Genomic DNA, 20,866 nt, shown 5'->3' on the forward strand with positions numbered 1-20,866 from the left:
CAGCCTTACAATTAAAATGGAGTTTGCAGCTTGATAAAGATGTAGGCAGAGAGTTCATAATCTCAAACAGAATTCATAAATTGTACAAAGACAAATTCCCCAAAACACTTCATTTGCAGTTCTTGAGGTGGTTTAAGAGAGCATGAATAGTTGCAACTGCTGAAGAAACTCTTGCTGACAGCATGAAGACTTTTCCTGTATTAGCTTCAGTTTCTTCATGATTTATGTGCAAATAATAATAGGTAGGTGGGCCACATATCTTGTCTTTATCCAGTTTAGGGGAACTTGACATCACAAATATTCTGATGTTCAAAAGTTACCATGACTACCTAACTACACATCTATGATGATTTAGAAAGATTTGCTGGAGATAATCTAACTTCAGTTCCACAAATGGTTCTCCAAATGTAAGATAGCACACAGTGTGCAATAGCTTTGCCTGAATTCTAGGTACCAAGATTCAGATCCTCACAGGTATTTAACCATCTAACTCTCATGGGCCACAGTTCTTTAAGCTTGCGCTGGTATTATTTTTCAGAGATGGTTGTGCATATAATATATCATACTTATAATATATCAACATTTCTGAAACATGGCTCCACACAGATTTATGCCTGCTTTGTGACAATTGGCATTATTTACTGCAATGATTATGTACTGCACTGTTTCTGTATTGCTAACATGGATTTTGTGCTTGTTAAATGACCACTGCCCCAGATTATATCTGTGTTAATTTCCTATGTGACCCTATTTGTTTGCCGTTCTGCATGTTTACATCATTGCTCCATAAGCCACCAACCTGCTTTTGAGTAAAGTGTTCAACCATCCCTTATTAAGTGTTTCAAGCAGAGAGGTTGAGCAGACTAATTCCTGACATCATGCCTTTCTGTGTGTGCAAGGTGCCCTTCAATTACACATCTATCTTTGATTCATGGTGATGCTGATATGGATGACATGCGCATTCACGTTATATATTGCAAAGAATGGTAGATGCTGAATGATCTGTGTGTCCATTACAATGGACACCGTGATATGTTTCTAGGTGCTGTGAGTGGCATAAGCCTTTCTTTTTCTGGTTTTCCTTCCATAACCTGAATTCAGCTCTGACATTATCAGGCTGAGGACAAGTGGTGCCACAACATGGCACCTGTCTATTCACCACCTACAGCTGTGTTGCCTAAGGTTTCTTTCCTTTCTGTCTAATTATTGTTTTTATATAATTCCTGTCGTATTTCTATGTGAAGAACCAAACTAAGGAGTATACTTATTGTACATTATATTCTTACCATGACTATACACACCTTGTCAATTGCCCTGAAGGCCCTGCTGTTTTCTGTTTGGCTGGTACACTGTTTGTCACAGTCTACTTTTATCATGTGACTGCAGAACCATACCTTTTTAGGCCAGAAGTAATAATGATACTCACATCTTACGCAGACTTTTGCATGAACGGATCTCAACATGCTTTACAAAGGAGGTAAGTATCATTATTCCCATTTTACACATGGGTAAACTGAAGAACGTTGGTGAAGTTACTTGGCAGAGGTCATCCAGAAGAAAATGTCCGAGCCAGGAATAGAACTCAGGGTTTGTAAATCCCAGTCCAGTGTTCTATTATGGTCATCTAGTCTGACCCACAGCATAACAGGCCATAGAATTTCACCCTGTAATTTCTGCATAAAGTCCAATAACTTGTTATTATACGACGACATCTAACCTTGATTTAAAGATTTCAAGTGATGGAGAATATACCACATCCCTTAAAGTTCCAGTAATTAATTACTCTCACTGTTAAAAATTTGCACCTTATTTCCAGTTTGAATTTGTCCTGCTTTGACTGCCAGACATAGGATCATGTTAGGTATGGTCTATATATTTATCAGCTTGCAAAGTACGGCATGCTTTCTTTTCTCCTATATGTATCATTTTAATTTGGCCATATTAAAGCACTGTTTTTAATCATACCCACATTCTTATGTGATCCAGATCACTCTGTAAGAGTTACTTGTCTCCTTCATTAGAACTCCATCAATCTTTGTGTCACCTGCAAACATTACTAGCAATACAGTTTTTTTTTGTCAGATCATTGATACAAATATTAAATAGCACTGGGCCAAGAACCAATCCCTGAGTGCCCTCCTCCCAGAAACACACCCATTTGATGATGGTTCTCCATTAGCAATTACATTTTTGAGATCTGTCAACTAGATTTTAATCTATTTAATATGTGTGTGATAAGGGGTGAGGCGGGCCAGGTGTCCTAGTGGCTAGTACACCTGTCCTCCCACCACTTGTCTCTCTGTTGGGGATGTGGTGAGGGTGCCTGGTTCCTGCCCCTAGGCTGGAAGTGTTTTGGTGTCATCCTGCATCTGGGCCTTTACCCTTAAGTGAGGTTTGGGAGGGGGATCTGGGTCCTCCCTCTTCCCCAGGTCCCAGCCCAGGGTCTTGTGGGTAATAACACCAACAAGGTCCTTCTTGCAGAGAATCTAAGTCCGCCACCCTGTGCTGCTTCCTACCTGGGTGCTCCTACAGTTTGGGGCATGGCTGCTATCGTCAAGAGCCTAATAAAAAAAGTCACAATGAGCAGGGCCCTGCCAGACCTGCCTGTTCTCAAAGGGGGTAGTGGTTGGAGAAGGCACTGCATTTGGGCCTGCTCCCCTCTCAGGCTCAACCTTCTGCCTGGATTCCCAGAGAGGAATTGACTTTCCTGCAGCCTCTCCACCACACTTTGCCTGGGCTTCCAAGCTCCTTTTTAACCTGCCCCTCCAGCCTGAGCATGCTTGACAGGCACGGAGGGGTGAGGCTGCCTGGGCCCAGTATTTCCTAAATGTGTCCTTCCTAAAGTGTCCTTCCTAAATAGGGTGCATCCAATGATTTTAATATTCCAATGACATGAATCCTCCCGCAGATGCCAGTAATACCAACTAGGTCAAACTTCTTCTCATGAATAATCATTTCCAGTTTCTTGTGTTTATTACTCTAGTTTGTGACATTAATGTACATCCAACTAAAAAAATTCATCTCTTTGCATCCCTTGACACCTTGATTTATTACATTCATGTCCCCTTGAGTGTGAGTTATATGCCTAAGCATTTGTTCTCTGTTTACACCCTTAACAATCTCCCCTTTTGTTGCTAGGTTAACACCCATATGATTAGCCTAGATAGCCTGCCACCCAGAAGACTGTTTCTGTTACTATTGAGATAGAGGCCATCCAGACCACACAGCTTCCTCTCACCATGGAAGTTGGCCCAATGTTATACAAAGCCAATCCCTCTCTTCATATCACTTGCTTCCAGAATATTGAGCTTCCCTCAGGAAAATCTCTGAGAAGACCATCTGGACTTTCTTCTCCTTCAGCTCCTTTTCAAGATCTCCGAAGTCTTCAATATTCTGTGAAGTATCACCTGAAGCCATGTCACTGGTGCCAATATGTATCGTCAGTAGTGGAGTTTTGCCTGATGCTATTAGCATCCCATTCAGTTTTGCAGTCACATCTCATCTTAGCTTCAGGAAGACAGCACAGCATCCTGCTGTTCTTATTTCACTTGCAAAATGTTCTTAACATGGAATCTCAATGAAAACTGTTTGTTCTCTTTGGACAATTGGAGGTCTCTTGGGCACACTTGATATCCTTGTGAGTTGGACTGAGGAAACAGCTTCAGGTATGTTCCCCCCAAAGTTCTCAGTACCATTCCCTCTGTAAAATCTTCAAAAGCCTTCTATTCAGTTGCCATGCTGAATACTCAATATCAACTATGTAGATTTCTCACTGGTTATCTTCCCTGCGGGAGCTCATGGACTGTCCATATTCTTCTGCTTCAAGTCATGTAGAATTCCTCGTCTTTTTTTCTTTAGTCACAAGCTGCCAATCTTTACTTTAATTTCTATCCTTTCTAGTTCCTTCATTTGCTGGCTCTGCACTGATGCTACCCAAATCTGTTTGACCAAGAACTCTTCAACATTTCTGATGTTACAAGGGTTGATAGCTCTTCTTCAGATCCACAAATCTTTTCTTCCAGTATGGCCTTTAACTTGCGTTTCGTAACAGGAAGTTCCTTCTGTCTTCAGTTAGTTGGGAAATCTGACATACCCTGTGCCAGTCATAATAACTGTTCTATCACTGTCCATCATCATTACTGATGTAGTAGTGTGCCTAGAGAGAAAGTATTCAAACTCCCTCCTACTAACTGACTCCAGAAGTCCCCATGAGCATGCTCCTGTTTCCCAGATCAGAAGCTCAATTTGCAGCTGGCTTGTAAACCTAGCGTAGATGGTCACCACCTTCATTAACAAAGGGCCTAACAATCCAGTCACATAGCCCTCACAGAGACATGGCAAACACCCAGCCTCATCAGTGTCAGATTTTATATGGGCCCTTTTGCGTGATCCTGGATATGCACACGTCAACTGTTATGTTCCTCTGCTTACAAAAGAATATGTGACTGAATTTGTTGAGGGTTGCAAATGCTATTCTGCATTACTAATTACAGTTACTTCAGGTACATTGTGGTCATACCCATTAGCCAAATGCACATCTTTTATTATTTGGATACCTTTTCAACACACAAATCTTTGCTGCTGAAAAATGAAGATACTCTTTTACTAATCAGTAATCAGGTTGCTCTGGTGATCATGTGAAAATCTTCTGTCCTCTGCCTGTTTCATATTCATGATCTGTTGGTTGTGGATCATGTAGGATGCTTTTTAGTTCTGTGAACCCTGAATTACATGTTTGTGTATAGTGTGAGGGTGCCTATGTTTCTAGCCACCGCTATTGTCTGCACTCACTTTAAAGTAGAACAGAGTGCAGCTCTGTCTACACTAGTGACACAACCTTTTCCAATATTTGCATAGATGAAGCATGGTGCACTAATACTTTTGTGAAAACCATGCCTCATTTTGGGGGTATGTTGTGAGAGCCAAACACAAATTAAGGCTTTTAGGTGGACCACCAGGTTCTCAAAGGTTCTGGACCCACATTGTTTATTAAAAGAAATGTGACTCAGTAGCAGTTTTATACACTTTCTTAAAACACTTAAACAAAAATAAAAATCAATAAATCATATCACCAAAGCGAAGCTATTATTAATAAAATTAATCTAGACTAAGAATAAAGCAATACAGCTATCAAATCAATATAAAATCAAAGCAAAATCAACAAGTTAACCTCAATATTGGATTGGAATTAAATCATATTAGTTAAATCATTAAATCAATAACAAAAAATCCACATAAATTGAAAGAAAAGATTCTAAGAAGGTGCCTATTTTGCTTATAAGATGCCTATGCATAAGGGGATTATGTTGTTTATAATTCCCACCTAAAGAATTTTACTAAAGTGAATCAAAGTTATAATTTAGAATTGGTTAAATATCTTAATACTGAAACCAAATTATTATCTAATTTCTGAACCACAACCTCAGAGCAAATTATAAAGTGTCCTCCTTAGAATTCAATTGCTGTGTAATATATTTAACCTTTTCTTCCTCCCCACAACAGAAATTATAATACCAGGCTTTACAAAACACTTTTGATAAGCAAAGTTTGAACAACCCTTTACAAAATTTATAAAAGATAATTTCCAGATTCTCAGGAATTTTAGATATAGAACACAGAACACACTGTAATGAGTAATTTCATTAGACAACCTGTGGAGACTTTTCTTTCTGGAGCCTTTCCTATGTGGAATTTTTGGGTGCTCACACATAAATGCATGTGCAAAGCCACACTTTCACTTCCATACCCTAAAAACAAATGGGCCTAGATGCCTCTGACCGAATAAAAACAAAAGACAAAAACAGAAAAAAAGAAAAAATAAGATCCTTAAGATAATGAGGGGGGCAAACTCTTCAGCTCTTGCACTCTTCTGGACTTTCAGAGAGTAGGAGCAGGAACTACAGTCAAGGAGCCAGACAGTGATGTTCTGCTGACACAGCTCTTCTCACTAGTAGGCCTCCTTTGGGTGGAAAGAGATTTTGCTCAGAGGCTGGAGAGGCCTGTTTGTGGTTGTCATGTCTGCCTTTTCCCTAGGTGATTAGTCTTTGAGTTTCTGGAACATTAGTTTTCCCTCAGTTGGCCTATTGGCTCAAAAGATGAGACTTCTTGGACTTGATTTTTACGGCTTGCAAACTTTGCTTACACTGTCTTGAAGCAACTTTCTCCAGGACCTTTGGACAAATCAAGTGCAAGGTCTACCTTGCAGTTATGCTTGATCCACTCAAGTTCAAATTAGGTCATGCTTATCTAGCATCAGTTTGGAAGAGTGCCATTTAAATCAGCAAATTTTGAAATACTCAGGTTTTTGCACACCACCAAGACTGTAAATCTGTGACCCCCATGGTATCAAAATCCCAGAGCATGGTACCACTTTTGAGGAAGTTGGCATGGTTTTATCAGGCAAAAGGGTCTTGAGAGGACATTGTAACACAAAGTTCAACACAAAAATCCTCTAAAAATAGCTGATTGGAAAAATCCCTAGCAACAAAACCAGTCACTCAACATTCATTCATCAACAAAATTAACAATATATTCAGATTTATCATCTGTTTCATCACTTCTGCTGCTTATTCTTAGAAATTACAGTAATCTTTCTGTTTTGGAATTAGGCTATAAATCAAACTGCTTGTCTTCTGGAATATACATCTTGATAGAAACAGTTACTTTAAAACCTATCAGAATGAAACCCATTTGAGAAATAAAATGTTTAAGTTTATATTAGATCTGTTTCCCCACACACACTATTTCTCTCACAGTTGGCTGACCTCCCTGACATAGCTGCATACATTTCTCCATGCAGACTGCACTGGCTGAGAATTTGTCCGGTGTATATTCCCAATGCACAGCTCTCCACCACTGCTTTTACATGCGTGGTTGGCTTTCCTATCTTGCAGCACTGTTGAGAATCTGGACCTTTCATTTGTACTCTTAATACTTAATTCAGAAATGAGTAATCTGGATACTTTTGTTTAACCTGTACATTGAGGAATCAAAATTTGCACTGTAAAAGAACCAGGTAAACCACCTGAGTCCTAATTAACCTGTCTTAATATCTTGACCTAATAACCTGTCTTGAATTTATTTGCTTGCCTTGTTTCCCCAATGTTTTGGTAGCCAAAGAAAATACCCACAAGAGGAAAATGGCTTCAGTCCATTTATTTTCCTTTACACTATTTAAACTTGTGCATGTAGTGAATACAGCACCATCCTGGATGTTTCACCTTACAATCATTTTGGTTGGTTGGTTGTTTTATGGATGGTGGGTTTTTTACATATACTGATACTAGATCTGCATATTTCTTTAATAGAGTAAACAATGGTGGTATTTTAGGATGTAAAAAGATACATTAAGGTATGTGGATTTATTGGATAAATCCCCTACAACCTGAACCAGGGGAAAGCTGCCAAAACAAGTATGGGAAGTTGCAAAGAGTTGTAATTGGGTCTCACATCTTGGCTCTCCATTGTAGCATTTATTTTATTTAGCAGAGGTGTATTTAATATATTACATATAAAATACACTATATCTGTTGCTAACATTCTAAATTTACAGTATGTTTGTGGCAGAAGTGTTTGATCACCTTAAAATTTTGCAAACTAATGTTTAGAAACCATAGTCTGAAACAACATGAAGTTATAGGAGATGGCTGTTTACTTACCATATGTTCAGTTAAGTTGTTATTATAAAGTTATTAGGGAAGAGCTGTTATGATCTAGGGAAGAAAGACACAATCTGAATAGAAAGTCTGAAAACAAAGAAGGAAAAGCAATCCCTGTGGGCTGAAAGTCTAGGGCATGAAGTGGAGAGCTTTATTTGAATATCTTTCAGTATTAATGTAGCCAGTCTGTCCAGCTGCTCTACCAGCATCCTCTATGCAGGACAGTAGTGGGAGTTTAGGGCTTTATGTGTGGGCCTCCACCAATGGGTGAATTTCACCTCATTTGTGTATTCCAAGCCATATTTGACTACATTCCTGCAAGAACTAAGCACTGGACATAAACACAGATCTGGGAGAGTGAGCTAGATACATTTCTGGCTCATACATCAGCAACGGAAGAGTTTTAACAATGTTCTAGCTCCAGAATCTATTATTGGTGATGATGTGAAACCTAAAAGAACACAGCTTGTCTTTCAATTTCATGACTGAGTTTGAGATGCTGCTATTTAGAAAAATAATTTTATAGTCTGGTTGAAAACTGCCAATAGTTTTTCACAGGAAATTTTGTATTTGTCTTTTCCTAATTCTCCTAGGAAAATGTTTTACTTTTCAGTGAAAAATTTAAAACAAACTCTTTTGATTTTCCAAAAAATGTTTTGTTTCAAATAATGAAAACTTCAAACAAAATAAAAATTTTCAAAGAATTTTTTTGTTTTGCTCAAAACACTACTTTTGTTGAAAAAAATATAGCAGGGGGAAAATTTCAACCAGTTTTTTGGAATTACTTGTAAAGTGAGCATATTTAATTTTGAGTCACTGAGAGACAATAAATGTGGAACAGCAGAGTTCCATTTTTATAGTGACTTAAGACAGTTAAAGGGCCACAGGCCAGAAACTGTCAATGTCTTGATTTTAGGAAAGAAAAACTATCAAGTATCCCAGCCAAAGAAAAACTGCTGTAAGGGCTTTGAGGCAGGGACTACTTTTTAGCTATGTGTCTCTAAATAACACAATAGGGTCCTGATCCATGAGAGTGGCTCCCAGGCTCTATTGCAATACAAATTATCAACAGCTAGTGAAATCTGCAAAGCTGCAGCCTGGTCTAATATGCAGAGTTTCCAAAGCTGTGACAAAATAGAACTCCAGTTATTGACATGCATGACTTGTGATAGGATAGTAGCCAAATTTTCTGTTATTTTTCTATGCCATTATCCAGAGACCATCCGTGCCTACTGACAGTGGGGAGGCAGAGTAAGGCAGCCAGCTTCAGCAATGTTACTGAGCATGTTTAGTCCGTGTGAGCATGCTCAGTATGAGCCAAGCAGCAAATTGAGGAGAGGGGCACGTGAACCTGGTACATAAGCAAAGAATTGTTCACCATCATAAACAGGCATCCAGTTGGGAAAAAAAAACCTCCTGTGTGCACAGAGCACCTATGTTCATTTTAAGTGTTATTACATTAGTGTTATTCTTATCAGTTATAAATAGCTATGGAAGAATTCTTGCTACTAGAATTAGGTCAGCAGGCCCTGTAGCCCAAGTCTTACTGTGATTAACAGTCCCAGCTCCCTCCAACAAATCAGTGAGAGGGGAACTATCATCTGTGTAATAAATCTGCAAGGACTTAATAGCAACACTGATTTTATGGCTCATTACAAGAATTTGTAACAGCCCTCCCTGACAACCTTTAATTGCCCACATCATTTTAAATGGTCTCCTACAGTATGTGTGAACCCTTTATGCTTAACAATCTGTCCCACCTCGTGTTTAGCTCAGACACTCTGGTTCCCCAGACCTGAAGAAGATCTCTGCACAGGTCGATAGCTTGTCCCTTCCACCAACAGAAGTTGGTCCAATAAAAGTTATTATCTCACCTGCCTTCTCTCTGTCATATCCTGGGACCAACACAGCTACAACAGCACTGCAAACAATATAATAGGTCTCCAGGCATTCCATTATTGAGGAAAAAAGCCTGATAGATAAAACAGAAGTTCTCTACTTCCTCTTCCAGATCACTGATATTAAATAAGGTGTTAAAGGTAATAAGACGTTAAATAAGTCTGTACCTAACACCAGTTCTTGCAGTACCCCAGCAGATGCCTCTACAACTGAGCACATTGGCATTTGTCACAACACACTGTGGACTCTGTGTGACAGCACTTATGACAAAGGTAATTGGAAATGCTTTTGCAAGTGCAGTTTTGAGAGGCAGCATTAAATGCTTTGCTACACTCAAGCTACAGTACTTCTGCTGCATCCCTGTCATTCACTAATTTTGTAATTCTTTAAAAAACATTATTTGTTTGTTAAACCTTATAAATCCATGCTGCATATTGCTGACAGTCTTGTTTTCCTCCAGCAGTTTACAATGATTTTCTGTTAATGAATCAAATTCTCCTCTCAGGTACAGTGGTGTAACCCCAGTGTCTTCAGAAGAGGGCTTTTTTTTTTTTGGGGGGGGGGGGCTTGGTTTTTTTTTTTTCAATTTGTACAGTCACAGGCTCTCTAAGTGCACTGACACTGCAGTTTAAAAAAAAAAAAAAAAAGATAAAGATAATAGTCCAAATCAATATAATGTCAAAAAGAAAAATTACAGACTTCCCAACCCACAAAAAAAGGACAAACCAACCTTTCATATCTCACCCACATCATCAGAGAAGATCCAAAATAGGCCTTGCAACAGGCTCTGAAGCTCAACAAGCTCTGGACTTATTGAAGCAAAGGAGGGAATGGCAGATTTTTTAAGGTAGGCACCTAACTATGCAGATAAGCATCTAGTGGGATTTTCAAAAGTAGCTAGGATCTAATTCCATGGGAATTGTCAGTGAATTGCAGACTTCAGAATCTTTCACTAACAGCTCCCTGCTCCTATTCTTAACTTCAAAGATGGCACTATAGAGTGTGGCAGATTTCCCACAATCTTAACCATCCTTCTCCAATTTGGCTGAACCTTCACTTGGGAAGGAAGGAAGCAGCATGGTGAGGGCAAATGGGGAAAGAAGGGAGCAAGATGTTCTCACCATGTCACTAGTACAGTAGCCTGGGAGTAGACCTCCGTAGACTCTTTGCTGGGCTCCGTACAGTCACACTTACTGGCAAACAAGAAATGTGGCAACACCATTACTGTCCTCTCACCAGGCCCAGGACAACTCTCTTTGCTTTTGTCCTTGTTTCTGCACCGCCCTGGCCATAATTAGTTGTGGTTCTTGTTAAAGCAAGGATTTCTCCCTGAGGAAAGTATTTTGTCATAAATGCCAATATGATGTAGGAATAAACTTCCAAAATTATAACATACAATTATGAAAGAAACACATTTGCACCTAGACCTTTTCCCTTTCTTCAGTTATCACAGAAATGAAGTATTTTCCTATTGAGCTAGAGGATATTTAACTACTTCACATGCTGTGCTCAGTTGTAAGTGAGGATTGGTCAAACCACAACTCCCACAACCCTATTCAAATCAGTTTTCCAGTTATAATTGATGTTTTTGATCTCTTTATAACTGCCTTAGCTATAAACTCATGCCCATTATTTGTAGTAAATGCTGGCATCATTTTTGTTGGTTGGCTTTATTTCCAGACTAATGATTTTTGGAAAGGAATCTTTTCACATTTCAATACAAATTCTAAATATCTAATTAGTAATGATTATAGCAGGGAATGCTAGTAATCCTGACAAGTCACAGGTTGCAAAGCATGTACTATCCACTAACTCTGGTCATTAAAGTTACAGGATACTGGTTTGAAACTAAGATGGTAAATCAGTATTGTACTTTTATTATTGTAATAACAGTAACTGTGATTTTGAACACTGTAGTCGTAACAATACCAATTCTTTCTGATTATTAATGTGCAGGTGTGTATTATTCTATTTTTAAATATACACAAAAAACAATGTTAAAAGGACATTTTTAGGGATGAAAAATTAAACACTCAAAAGTTAGGACATGCCAGATTCATTTTTGAGTGTCCTCTGCATATTCCCATTCTTGGATACACACAAACCAGTGCCATTGAACAGTGCAGCCTTCTACTAGCAGTGCCTAGTCAATCACTCATATGCCCCTCTTTTCTCCCACCCTCAACCTCTGAGCACATTCTGAGGGCATGGCAATAAAAGGGGGCTCAGCAGCGGTTATCACCTCAATTCCTTCCACCTGCTGACACTGACAGACATGAGCCTTCTACAGATCAAGATCCTTTAGACAGTTAGTTACAGTGCCTGGGTTGTTGTTTTATAGATAGTACATGTTTATTGTTTGTGTTAGTTCTTGTTCTTGTGGTGGAGCCGAAGAGCAGGAAGCATGGATTTAAGATATGCGTGAAATGTCTGGCAGTTTTCCCAGATTCAGACACCCATGCTTGCTCCCTGATGTGCATAGGGGAAGGACATTCTCCTTGCTCTGATTTTTCAATCTGCAGTACTTTCATACCTCAAGCCAGAAAGGAGAGACGGAACACACTCCAAGTCTCCCTTCTACAGGAAGTCCTATCAGCAAGAATCTCCAGATCCTTAGTTTCTAAGGCTCTGGAAGATAAAAACAAGAGGCCTGGGTGAGCTTTGAGTCCTTCTGGTTCCAGGAAGACTTTTGGACTTAAGCCATCCATCTCAGCACCAAGCTCCAGTTCTAAAAAGGCAGAGAACTTGGTAACAAAGTCATCTGTCCTGGTACCAAAGAAGGTATCAGTATCAAGGAAATCAGACATGGAAGGTAAATGATCGATGCCTGGAACTTCTATGGAACCAGGCCCTCAGTTCCAAGGAAGAAAAAATTCAAGACTAAACAGCAGTCTAGAGACTCCTTGGATCATGAGGTGATGTATCAGGTATTCATGGAGTGGAAATCAAAGTCCACTGAGCAACCTCTTAGCTTAGTTGTGAAGATGTCTACGGATCCTGGTATTATACCAGTTCTGAGCACATCCAATAGAGTAGACCATGCAAGTGTCTGTGAAACCACACTCCTCAGTTCCAGTGGATTCTGCAATAACAACAGTGAAAAGAAGATTGAACAAGAATCCATCTCCATACTCTCACAAGAAAAGGAAATCAGATGTCCCATTGATAATGTTACCTCTACCTCCCAAGACACCTTTGGACTCTCCTAAGATAATTTCTCCTATATCCACATTAAGAATACCAATCTTAGTAGAGTCCCTAATCATTTTGTTGTCAGATTTAGGTTCAGATCCACATTCAGAGGAACTACTCGAGCCAATGGATAGTCTGTAACCACAATCTCAGAGGCCTTCACTGAACACAGACTATTACAAATGCAGGTTTCCCCTGATTCTGCCATGATACTGGACTGGCCAAATTGGCAGGACTGGCAAGGGCCTCAGTGGGTTCTTTGGACATATTGTTCAGCTCCAGCCCTTCCATACCAACCTCCCTCCAGGGTCAGGCCTCCTGTTCAGCATCAATCTGGTGAGGTTTTTCTGAATCCGTGACATCCAGATCCAAGTTATACAGATCAGACACACCCAGTCTCGAGAGCACATCCAGATCCAAGACATTCGGATCCTACAATAATGGATTCCGTAATGGAATACAAGGCCCCTACTCTAATTAATGACAAATTATATGATGATGAGAAGAAGATGGAGGTTTCTCTACAGACAGATATGTCCCATGACCAGGAACCTATGGGCAAATCCTCTCCAGACGAAAATGTGGGAGTAGCCTCAGCTCCTTCTCCTTCAGAGGATGTCATTCATTTCCAGGAATTAATCAACAGAATGGTTTCTACATTGAAATTACCTTAATTTTCATTAGAAGAAACTGTGCACCCCATTTTTTATATATTTGGAAACACTTCTACAAATAAAGTTTCTCTGCCAGTTTTGGAGAGTATATGGCAACCAGCAAAATTAATATGAAATTCCCCTATTATCTTGACAGCTAATCACAAAAAAGGCAGATAAGCTTTACCAGATTCCATATGAAGGATTTTCTTTTTTTCATATACATCCTTCACCAAATTCTCTAGTGGTGATGGCCACAATGCAAAGAATTGCAAAACCAGGATTATGAGGTGTACATTCTACTCCCATCAATAGAGAAGGGCAAAGACTAGATTCACTGGGAAGGAAGCTAATCTCTTCTTCCTCTCTAAATCTCTGAATAGCTAACTACCTAGCTGTAATAGCTAATTATTAGTTCCATTTCTGGGACAAAATTGCTTTGTTCAACAACAACCTGTCTGAAGAACACTCCAGACTCATGAACGCCCTCATTAAGGAGACCCAAAATGTTACCATGCAAGCACTAAGAGTGTCCCTTCAATGTCTCAGATGTGTCTTTGAGATCAGCAGTATCTCTCAGGAGACATGCCCAACAGCATTCCTTTTCATTTCCCCAGGAGAGGAAGTCTAAGGTTGAGGACCTTCTGTTTAAAGGTGATGTCCTATTTAGTTCAAAGACTAATGTGTTATTGGAAAAAATGAAAGAAACAAGATCTACAGCTAGATCGCTGGGTCTCTTACAAGAGGAGATTTTCTACACCTCTTATGGTGTAGAGAATAAGGTGAGTAATATTGCCTTCATCATCCTCTTCTTCTTACTTCAGCAAAGGTAGACATGTCTATCAACAGCAACAGCAACAACAATTTGCTACTTCTCAGTCACATCAAAGATGGCCATTTGAACCCAGAATGAAGCAGAAGAATTTGTCTGCCACTATTTCTTTGCCTGCTGTTAGATGCAAGTTTGGAATGGTATTCAAGGGCAGCAAACCAATCTTGGCTTCTATTTCCCTTATGGTTGGAGACCATTTAAGCCAATGTTAAAGCAATTGTCTAAAGATCACCACTGAGAGATGGGTTTTGGACATTATAAAGAATAGTTACTCCATCCAGTTCAACACTCTTACCCCAAAACAACTTCCTACAATTTCCTTTTTCAGGGACCCCTCTGATGAGTCAGTTTTAACAAAAGAAATCAATTCTCTGTAAGCAAAGGTAGCAATAGAGGAGATTCCAATAAATATTAGGAATATATTCCTTTTATTTCCCAATTCCAAAGAAAAAACTAAACAAGTACATTTGAAGAATGTTGACTCTAGATTTCATTATTCCTTCCCTGGCTTATCTAGAGTAACAGTATTTCTCAAGTCACAAGAGATTTTGTGTTTCCATATTGAGTCAACTGACTCCTAAAAGCAGCCTCAGAAGGGGAGCTGGAAGAAGTCACAAAATTCACATGCTCTGTATTCCAAAGTTTGGGTTTCTTAATAAACTAAAAGAAATCCTTTCTGACTCCATGACTAAAAATCCTATGCCTAGAAGTTCGTATTCTACATGTTCTACTTAATGCTAGAAGAAATCAATTAGAAAATACTATAAGTTAAAATGGAAATGATTTTTGCCATGGTTCTCTAATAGGAGTATAGATCCTGTCAGCCCCTATTCAATCAATATTAGAGTATTTGTTATATTTAAATCATATTTAAAGCATTTGTCTATTGCACCACTAAACATATATTTAGCAGCTCCTCATATTCAAATAAATATTCTCACATGATATTGTTAAAAGGTTTCTTAAAGGGTTACTAAATTTGTACCCCCTAGTGGGAGATCCTATTGCACCATAGGTTTTGAACTTAATGCTATCACAGCTTATGTCTCCACCTTTCAAGCCCTTATCTTCATGTTCCTTATTTTGGCCATCAGTTAAGACTGCTTTTATTATAGCAATAATATCAGCTAGGAGAAATAGTAAACTTCATGCCTTAATGGCTGACACTCAATTATAACCTTTTATAAATACAAAGTAGTTCTTCATCCACACCCTAGATTCATACCAAAAAATCATTTTCGGGTTCCATATCAGTCATAGAATTATGGAATCATAGAAGATTAGGGTTGGAAAGGACCTCAGGAGGTCATCTTGTCCAACCCCCTGATCAAAGCAGGACCAACCGCAACTAAATCATCTCAGCTAAGGCTTTGTCAAACCGGGCCTTAAAAACCTCTAAGGATGGAGATTCTACAACCTCCCTGGGTAACCCATTCCAGTGCTTCACCACCTTCCTAGTGAAAAATTTTTTCCTAATATCCAACCTAGAACTCCCACACTGCAACCTGAGACCACTGCTCTTTGTTCTGTCCCCTGCCACCATTGTATGGAACAGCCTAGCTCCATCCTCTTTGGAACCCCTCTTCAGGAAGTTGAAAGCTGCTATCAAATCCTCCCTCACTCTTCTCTTCTGCTGACTAAATAAGCCCAGTTCTCTCAGCCTCTCCTCATAAGTCATGTGGCCTTAATCATTTTCATTGCCCTCCTCTGGGTTTTCTCCAGTTTGTCCACATCCTTTTTGTAGAGGGAGACCCAAAACTGGACAAAATACTCCAGATGTGGCCTCACCACTGCCGAATAGATGGGAATAATCACTTTCCTCGATCTGCTGGCAAGGCTCCTACTAATGCAGCCCAATATGCCATTAGCCTTCTTGGCAACAAGGGCACACTGTTGACTCATATCCAGCTTCTTGTCCACTGTAACCCTCAGGTCCTTTTCTGCAGAACTGCTGCCTAGCCAGTTGGTTCCCCACTCTGTAGCAGTGCATGGGATTCTTCCATCATATGTGCAGGACTCTGCACTTGTCCCTGTTGAACTGCAGCAGACTTCTTTTGGCCCAATTTTCCAATTTGTCTAGGTCACTCTGAATCCTATTCCTACCCTCCAGCGTATCTACCTCTCTCCCCAGCACAGTGTCATCCATGAACTTGCTGAGGGTGCAATCCACCCCATCATCCAGATCATTAGAGAAGATGATGAACAAAACCGGCCCCAGGATCAACCCCTGAGGCACTCCGCTTGATACCGGCTGCTAACTAGACATCGAGCTGGTGATCACTACCAGTTGAATCTGACAATCTAGACAGCTTTCTATTCACTTTATAGTCCATTCGTCCAATCCATACTGTGGGAGAGCGAATCAAAAGGTTTGCTAAAGGCAAGTTATATCACATCCAGTGCTTTCCCCACATCCACAGAGCCAGTCATCTCATCATAAAAGGCAATTATCTACCAGTGTTTTTTCCCAGATCTCATTTGAGTAAGGGCAAATCAAAACTGAATTGTTCGAAGAGTTGTATCATTCTATTTGGATAGGACTAAGGACTTTAGGTCTTTGCATAAATTGTTTCTTATGCTGATAACTGTAAAGGAAATCCTATGTCAGCACAAATATTTTCAAGCTTGGTTAGACAGTGTATAATAGAAAGTTTTAAGAGTGCACACGATCTCCCACTCTTCAGCTATAAGCATACTCCATGGCATATTTGAGACATGTTCCACTACTAGAAATCTGTAGAGTGTTAGGGCTCCCGCACCTTTCTCTCCTCGCAGTTCCCAGACACAGTTTTCCGGAAAGCAACGGTCCAGAATCCAATATGCAGGCAATCCACGATGGGTTTATTGGGGTTACAAGAGGCAAGCATAAAACCATAACCATAGACATCATCACTTGGCTTCACTTCCCTATAACTAAACACCTGAAGGATCATCTGGAAGACAAAAGGACTTTGGAAGGGGGAGGAGAGTCCAAGGCAGGGAAGGCTGTCCAGTCTGCGTTTGAGAAACTGTGTGTACCAGCTAACAAGGGTGAGACATGCTAATTCAAATCCTGTTAGTGTGTAGAACTTAGACCACAGTCTTCTGTTTATTTCTTTTGGTAACTACTTCTAGTCTCTTTATATTTGCCACTTATAATCACTTAAAATCTATTTTTCTGTAGTTAATAAACTTGTTTAATATTTTATCTTAACTAGTGTGTTTTTGAGTGAAGTGTTTAGGCACACTCAGCTCAGTAACAAAAGCAGATGCATGTCTCCTGCTCATTGAGGGGGAAGCAGACTTATTAATATAATTTTGGAAGTAGACTCCTTTGGTGCAGTTCTTCGAAACTGTGGAGGGTAAATGGCTGTTGCTTCACTCTTTGGTGGATTGGTGAGTGGCTAAGGTAGTCTTCATATAGCTTAGTTAAGTGTGTGACGCCACCTGCTGTCATGTTGGGAAGTTGCTGTCACTTGGGAAGTCAGCCCAAGCTGACAAAGGGTAAGGCGGTTCAGCAGTACCCCGGCTCCCAGGCTAAACCCCAGTGGTTCTGCATTCCATCACAACACCCCTCCCTGACCTACTGCCACTGCCCCCATACCTGCCTCCACTTCACCCTGCCAGGGCTCCACACCAGCAGTGCAGCCCCACACTTCAAATTTTCTGCCCTAATCTGCCCCTTCTGCGCTCCCATTGGTGGAAGCAAAAGGAGAGCAGAGGTCAGCTACATTACCCAGAATTGTGATCCTAGCAGCTGGTGTGCTACTTTTTTCAATGGGACATGTCTGAATCATGTCACAGGATGTGTCTCAGCACTGCTGTTTACTAATTGGGATAATAATCAGTGAATGATTGACTAGGATATATTGAGAGTCATTGCTAAAAAAAGCCTAAATGAATTCTGCATCCCATATTTGGGTTTTAATGGACTCCTTGAATGAAAGCAGGAATGATATTTCTTTACTAATAGCTAAAGATGGGCCTAGATTCAAACAACCCTGAACTTTGGGGCTGTTCGGTCTCATCTCTACTGAGCGCTAATACACTTTTCACATTTATCTCTTGCAAGTAGGATTAGCTATATAAATCTAATTGTTGTAGTTATTGATAGATTTAGTATATTTTGAATTTGATATCATGTGCTGTGCCATTCGTATCTCTGGTCCTTAATGCTGTATCGATCTGTCAATAACCATAAATTGCTCATAAAGAAATACCATATCAAATATATAACAGCTCGTAATAAAAACTGCTCTTTTGATTCATGTAAATTAGTGGTATTATGTTATAACTGTAACCTTTTTTCTTTCTTTTTACCATTTCAGTTATTTGGTTGTTTCTTAGCATGGGAGACTCGAAATGTCAGCATTCCTGCTTTGAATGACAGCAAATACATCGGGATGAGCGTATACAATGTGGGGATAATGTGTATTATTGGAGCTGCAGTTTCATTCCTCACTCGCGACCAACCCAATGTTCAGTTCTGCATTGTTGCTTTAGTCATTATATTCTGCAGCACCATTACACTCTGCCTTGTTTTTGTACCTAAGGTAGGTGAATTCATTTATGCCAGTACTTTCATTGTTACTTGATTTTTGTATGGTAATTCTAGATTAATTTCATTTCTCCTACAAGCAAGAGAAATATGTGAGGTTTATAAATCTAAATCAAGCCAAATTATCTCTGAATCCTAGTGGGGGAGGGGGTGAACTTCCATGAGATTTTGGAGAAAGTGAATATGTAAAGCAAAATGTACAGGAAGTTGAATACAGACATTTCTAATGGATACACTCTCACTATGTCACTAAGTCTATGGGAACCAATTATTTGTATCTGTAATTTGACTGGATCTCTGGTTCCTTCTTTTAAGGAATGTAAGAGAGGAAGGATGCTCTCCAGAGACAGGAAACCTGGATTTAGTTCTCAGTTCTGCCACAGATGTCCTGTATGACCTTACTGTATGTCTGGATATGTCCACGCAGCCCTCTGCAGTGAGCTTCCCAGCTCGGGTCAACAGAGTCAGCCTTGCAGGGCTTGTATTGCTATGCTAAAAATAGTTGTGTAGACAGTGCTTTGAAGCTTCAGCTGGAGCTTGGGCTGTGGAGTCCACTGTCCTCCTTAAGCTCCAGAGCCTGAGCTCCAGCCTGAGCCACAACACCTACACAACTGTTCTTTTAATGCAGTAGCATGGGCCCTGCAAGCCCAAATCTGTCTACCCAGCCTGGGAGACTCGCTGCCATGGGCTGTGTAGACAACCCCCTGTGACTCAGTTCCTTAGCTGTAAAACAGCAATAGTAGTGCCTGTCTACATCACAGGGGTATTGTGAGGATAAATACTTTAAGGACTGTGAAGCGCTCAGATACAGGAGAAACGAAAGCCATATGATAGAATCTCATGGGAACGTAGGATTTGTAATACAGAACCAGTCTATTGGTCCATCACATCTGGGATCCTGCCTACATCAGTGGCCAATATCTGATGCTTCAAAGAGGGGCCCTTCCAAAAAAGCCTAATGAATCTCACCAACTGCAATTCAGTGATGGACGTAGAGAGGAATTCTTTCCTGACCCTGATGTGCCCTGAAAGACAATATTTAATTGCCTTTTATTTTCTTTGAGATCCTCTGATATATTTATTATGCACTGATGGAATGAATCAAAGGGCCAGAGTCCGATGAGCAGCATGTCAGGCCACAAATAGTCCCATGCACTTGTGAGCTATTTGTGAAGTGAGGTGCTAGTCAAGGTGAGTGCAACCAAATCTGAGGGCTAGTGGACACTTAAAACTTACAGCGCACAGCTGTATTGGTACAGTTGTGTCGCTATAAGAGCGCTTGTGAAGCTGCATTATGTCGATGGGGGAGAGTTCTCCCGCCGACGTAATAAAACCACCTAAACGAAAAGCAGTAGCTATGTTGGCAGGATAGCATTATTATGCCTAACAAAATGGTGCCCACCATGGTTGTGGGCTTTTGGTGCTACCCTGAATATAAATACTAAATATCAATAATAATAATTAATCTGTCAAATCTGTTCCAGACTATAATTACAGGATAGTTACTCATTTGACTAGAGAGGCTATACTGATGCTGCATGCTGCTTTGGCAAGTTGCGGTGTGTGTAGCTAGGGTACCCCAACATTTCGCAACTGAACATTAATGAAAGGGACACTGACCACTTGATTTTTTTTAAATTACTTTAAAAAATTCCAGCTTCCAACATACCTGGTCTCCCTGAAAAGTAGCTTTTTAATTTTTTTTTAATTAATTCTTATTTTAAAAAGTCATTATGTTGATATCTATCAGAGTGTTTTCTGGAAGGGAGAAACTACCCAGGAGAAACAGTGATTCTACACAGTAAACAACTGAACAAAGAGAAAAATAATTTTCTCTTTAATTTCTTTCAGTTAAACTATCTTAGCTAGGGATATAGGACATAGCAATTGCCATACTAGCTAAGCCCAGTGGTCCATCTAGTCCAGTAGCCTGTTGCTAGCACCAGATACTTCAGAGGAAAGTGTAAGAAAGCCCATAATGGAATAACTAGATCAGAAGGAATGTTTTTCCTAACTTTCTTCACCTAGAGGTTGCCTTATACCCTGAAGTAAGCAGATTCATATCCAATGTATTGTTTTCTACCTAACTTTGGAA

At 39.9% G+C, this 20,866-nt stretch overlaps 1 protein-coding gene across 1 annotated transcript in view; it reads left to right on the forward strand.

Moving 5' to 3' along the window:
• GABBR2 (gamma-aminobutyric acid type B receptor subunit 2) overlaps positions 1 to 20,866 on the forward strand; it is a 761,509-nt gene that overhangs the window by 706,444 nt on the left and 34,199 nt on the right. Inside the window, exon 15 of the mRNA XM_067569912.1 lies at positions 18,542 to 18,766. Within this exon, the coding sequence (XP_067426013.1) occupies positions 18,542 to 18,766 (225 nt within the window). The remainder of the gene's footprint in view (positions 1 to 18,541; positions 18,767 to 20,866) is intronic.

This window comes from Emydura macquarii, unplaced genomic scaffold, assembly GCF_026122565.2.
Source record: "Emydura macquarii macquarii isolate MOO-44397 ecotype Brisbane River unplaced genomic scaffold, CSIRO-AGI_Emac_v2 contig_2948, whole genome shotgun sequence".
In the NCBI taxonomy this organism is placed as follows: domain Eukaryota; kingdom Metazoa; phylum Chordata; order Testudines; family Chelidae; genus Emydura; species Emydura macquarii.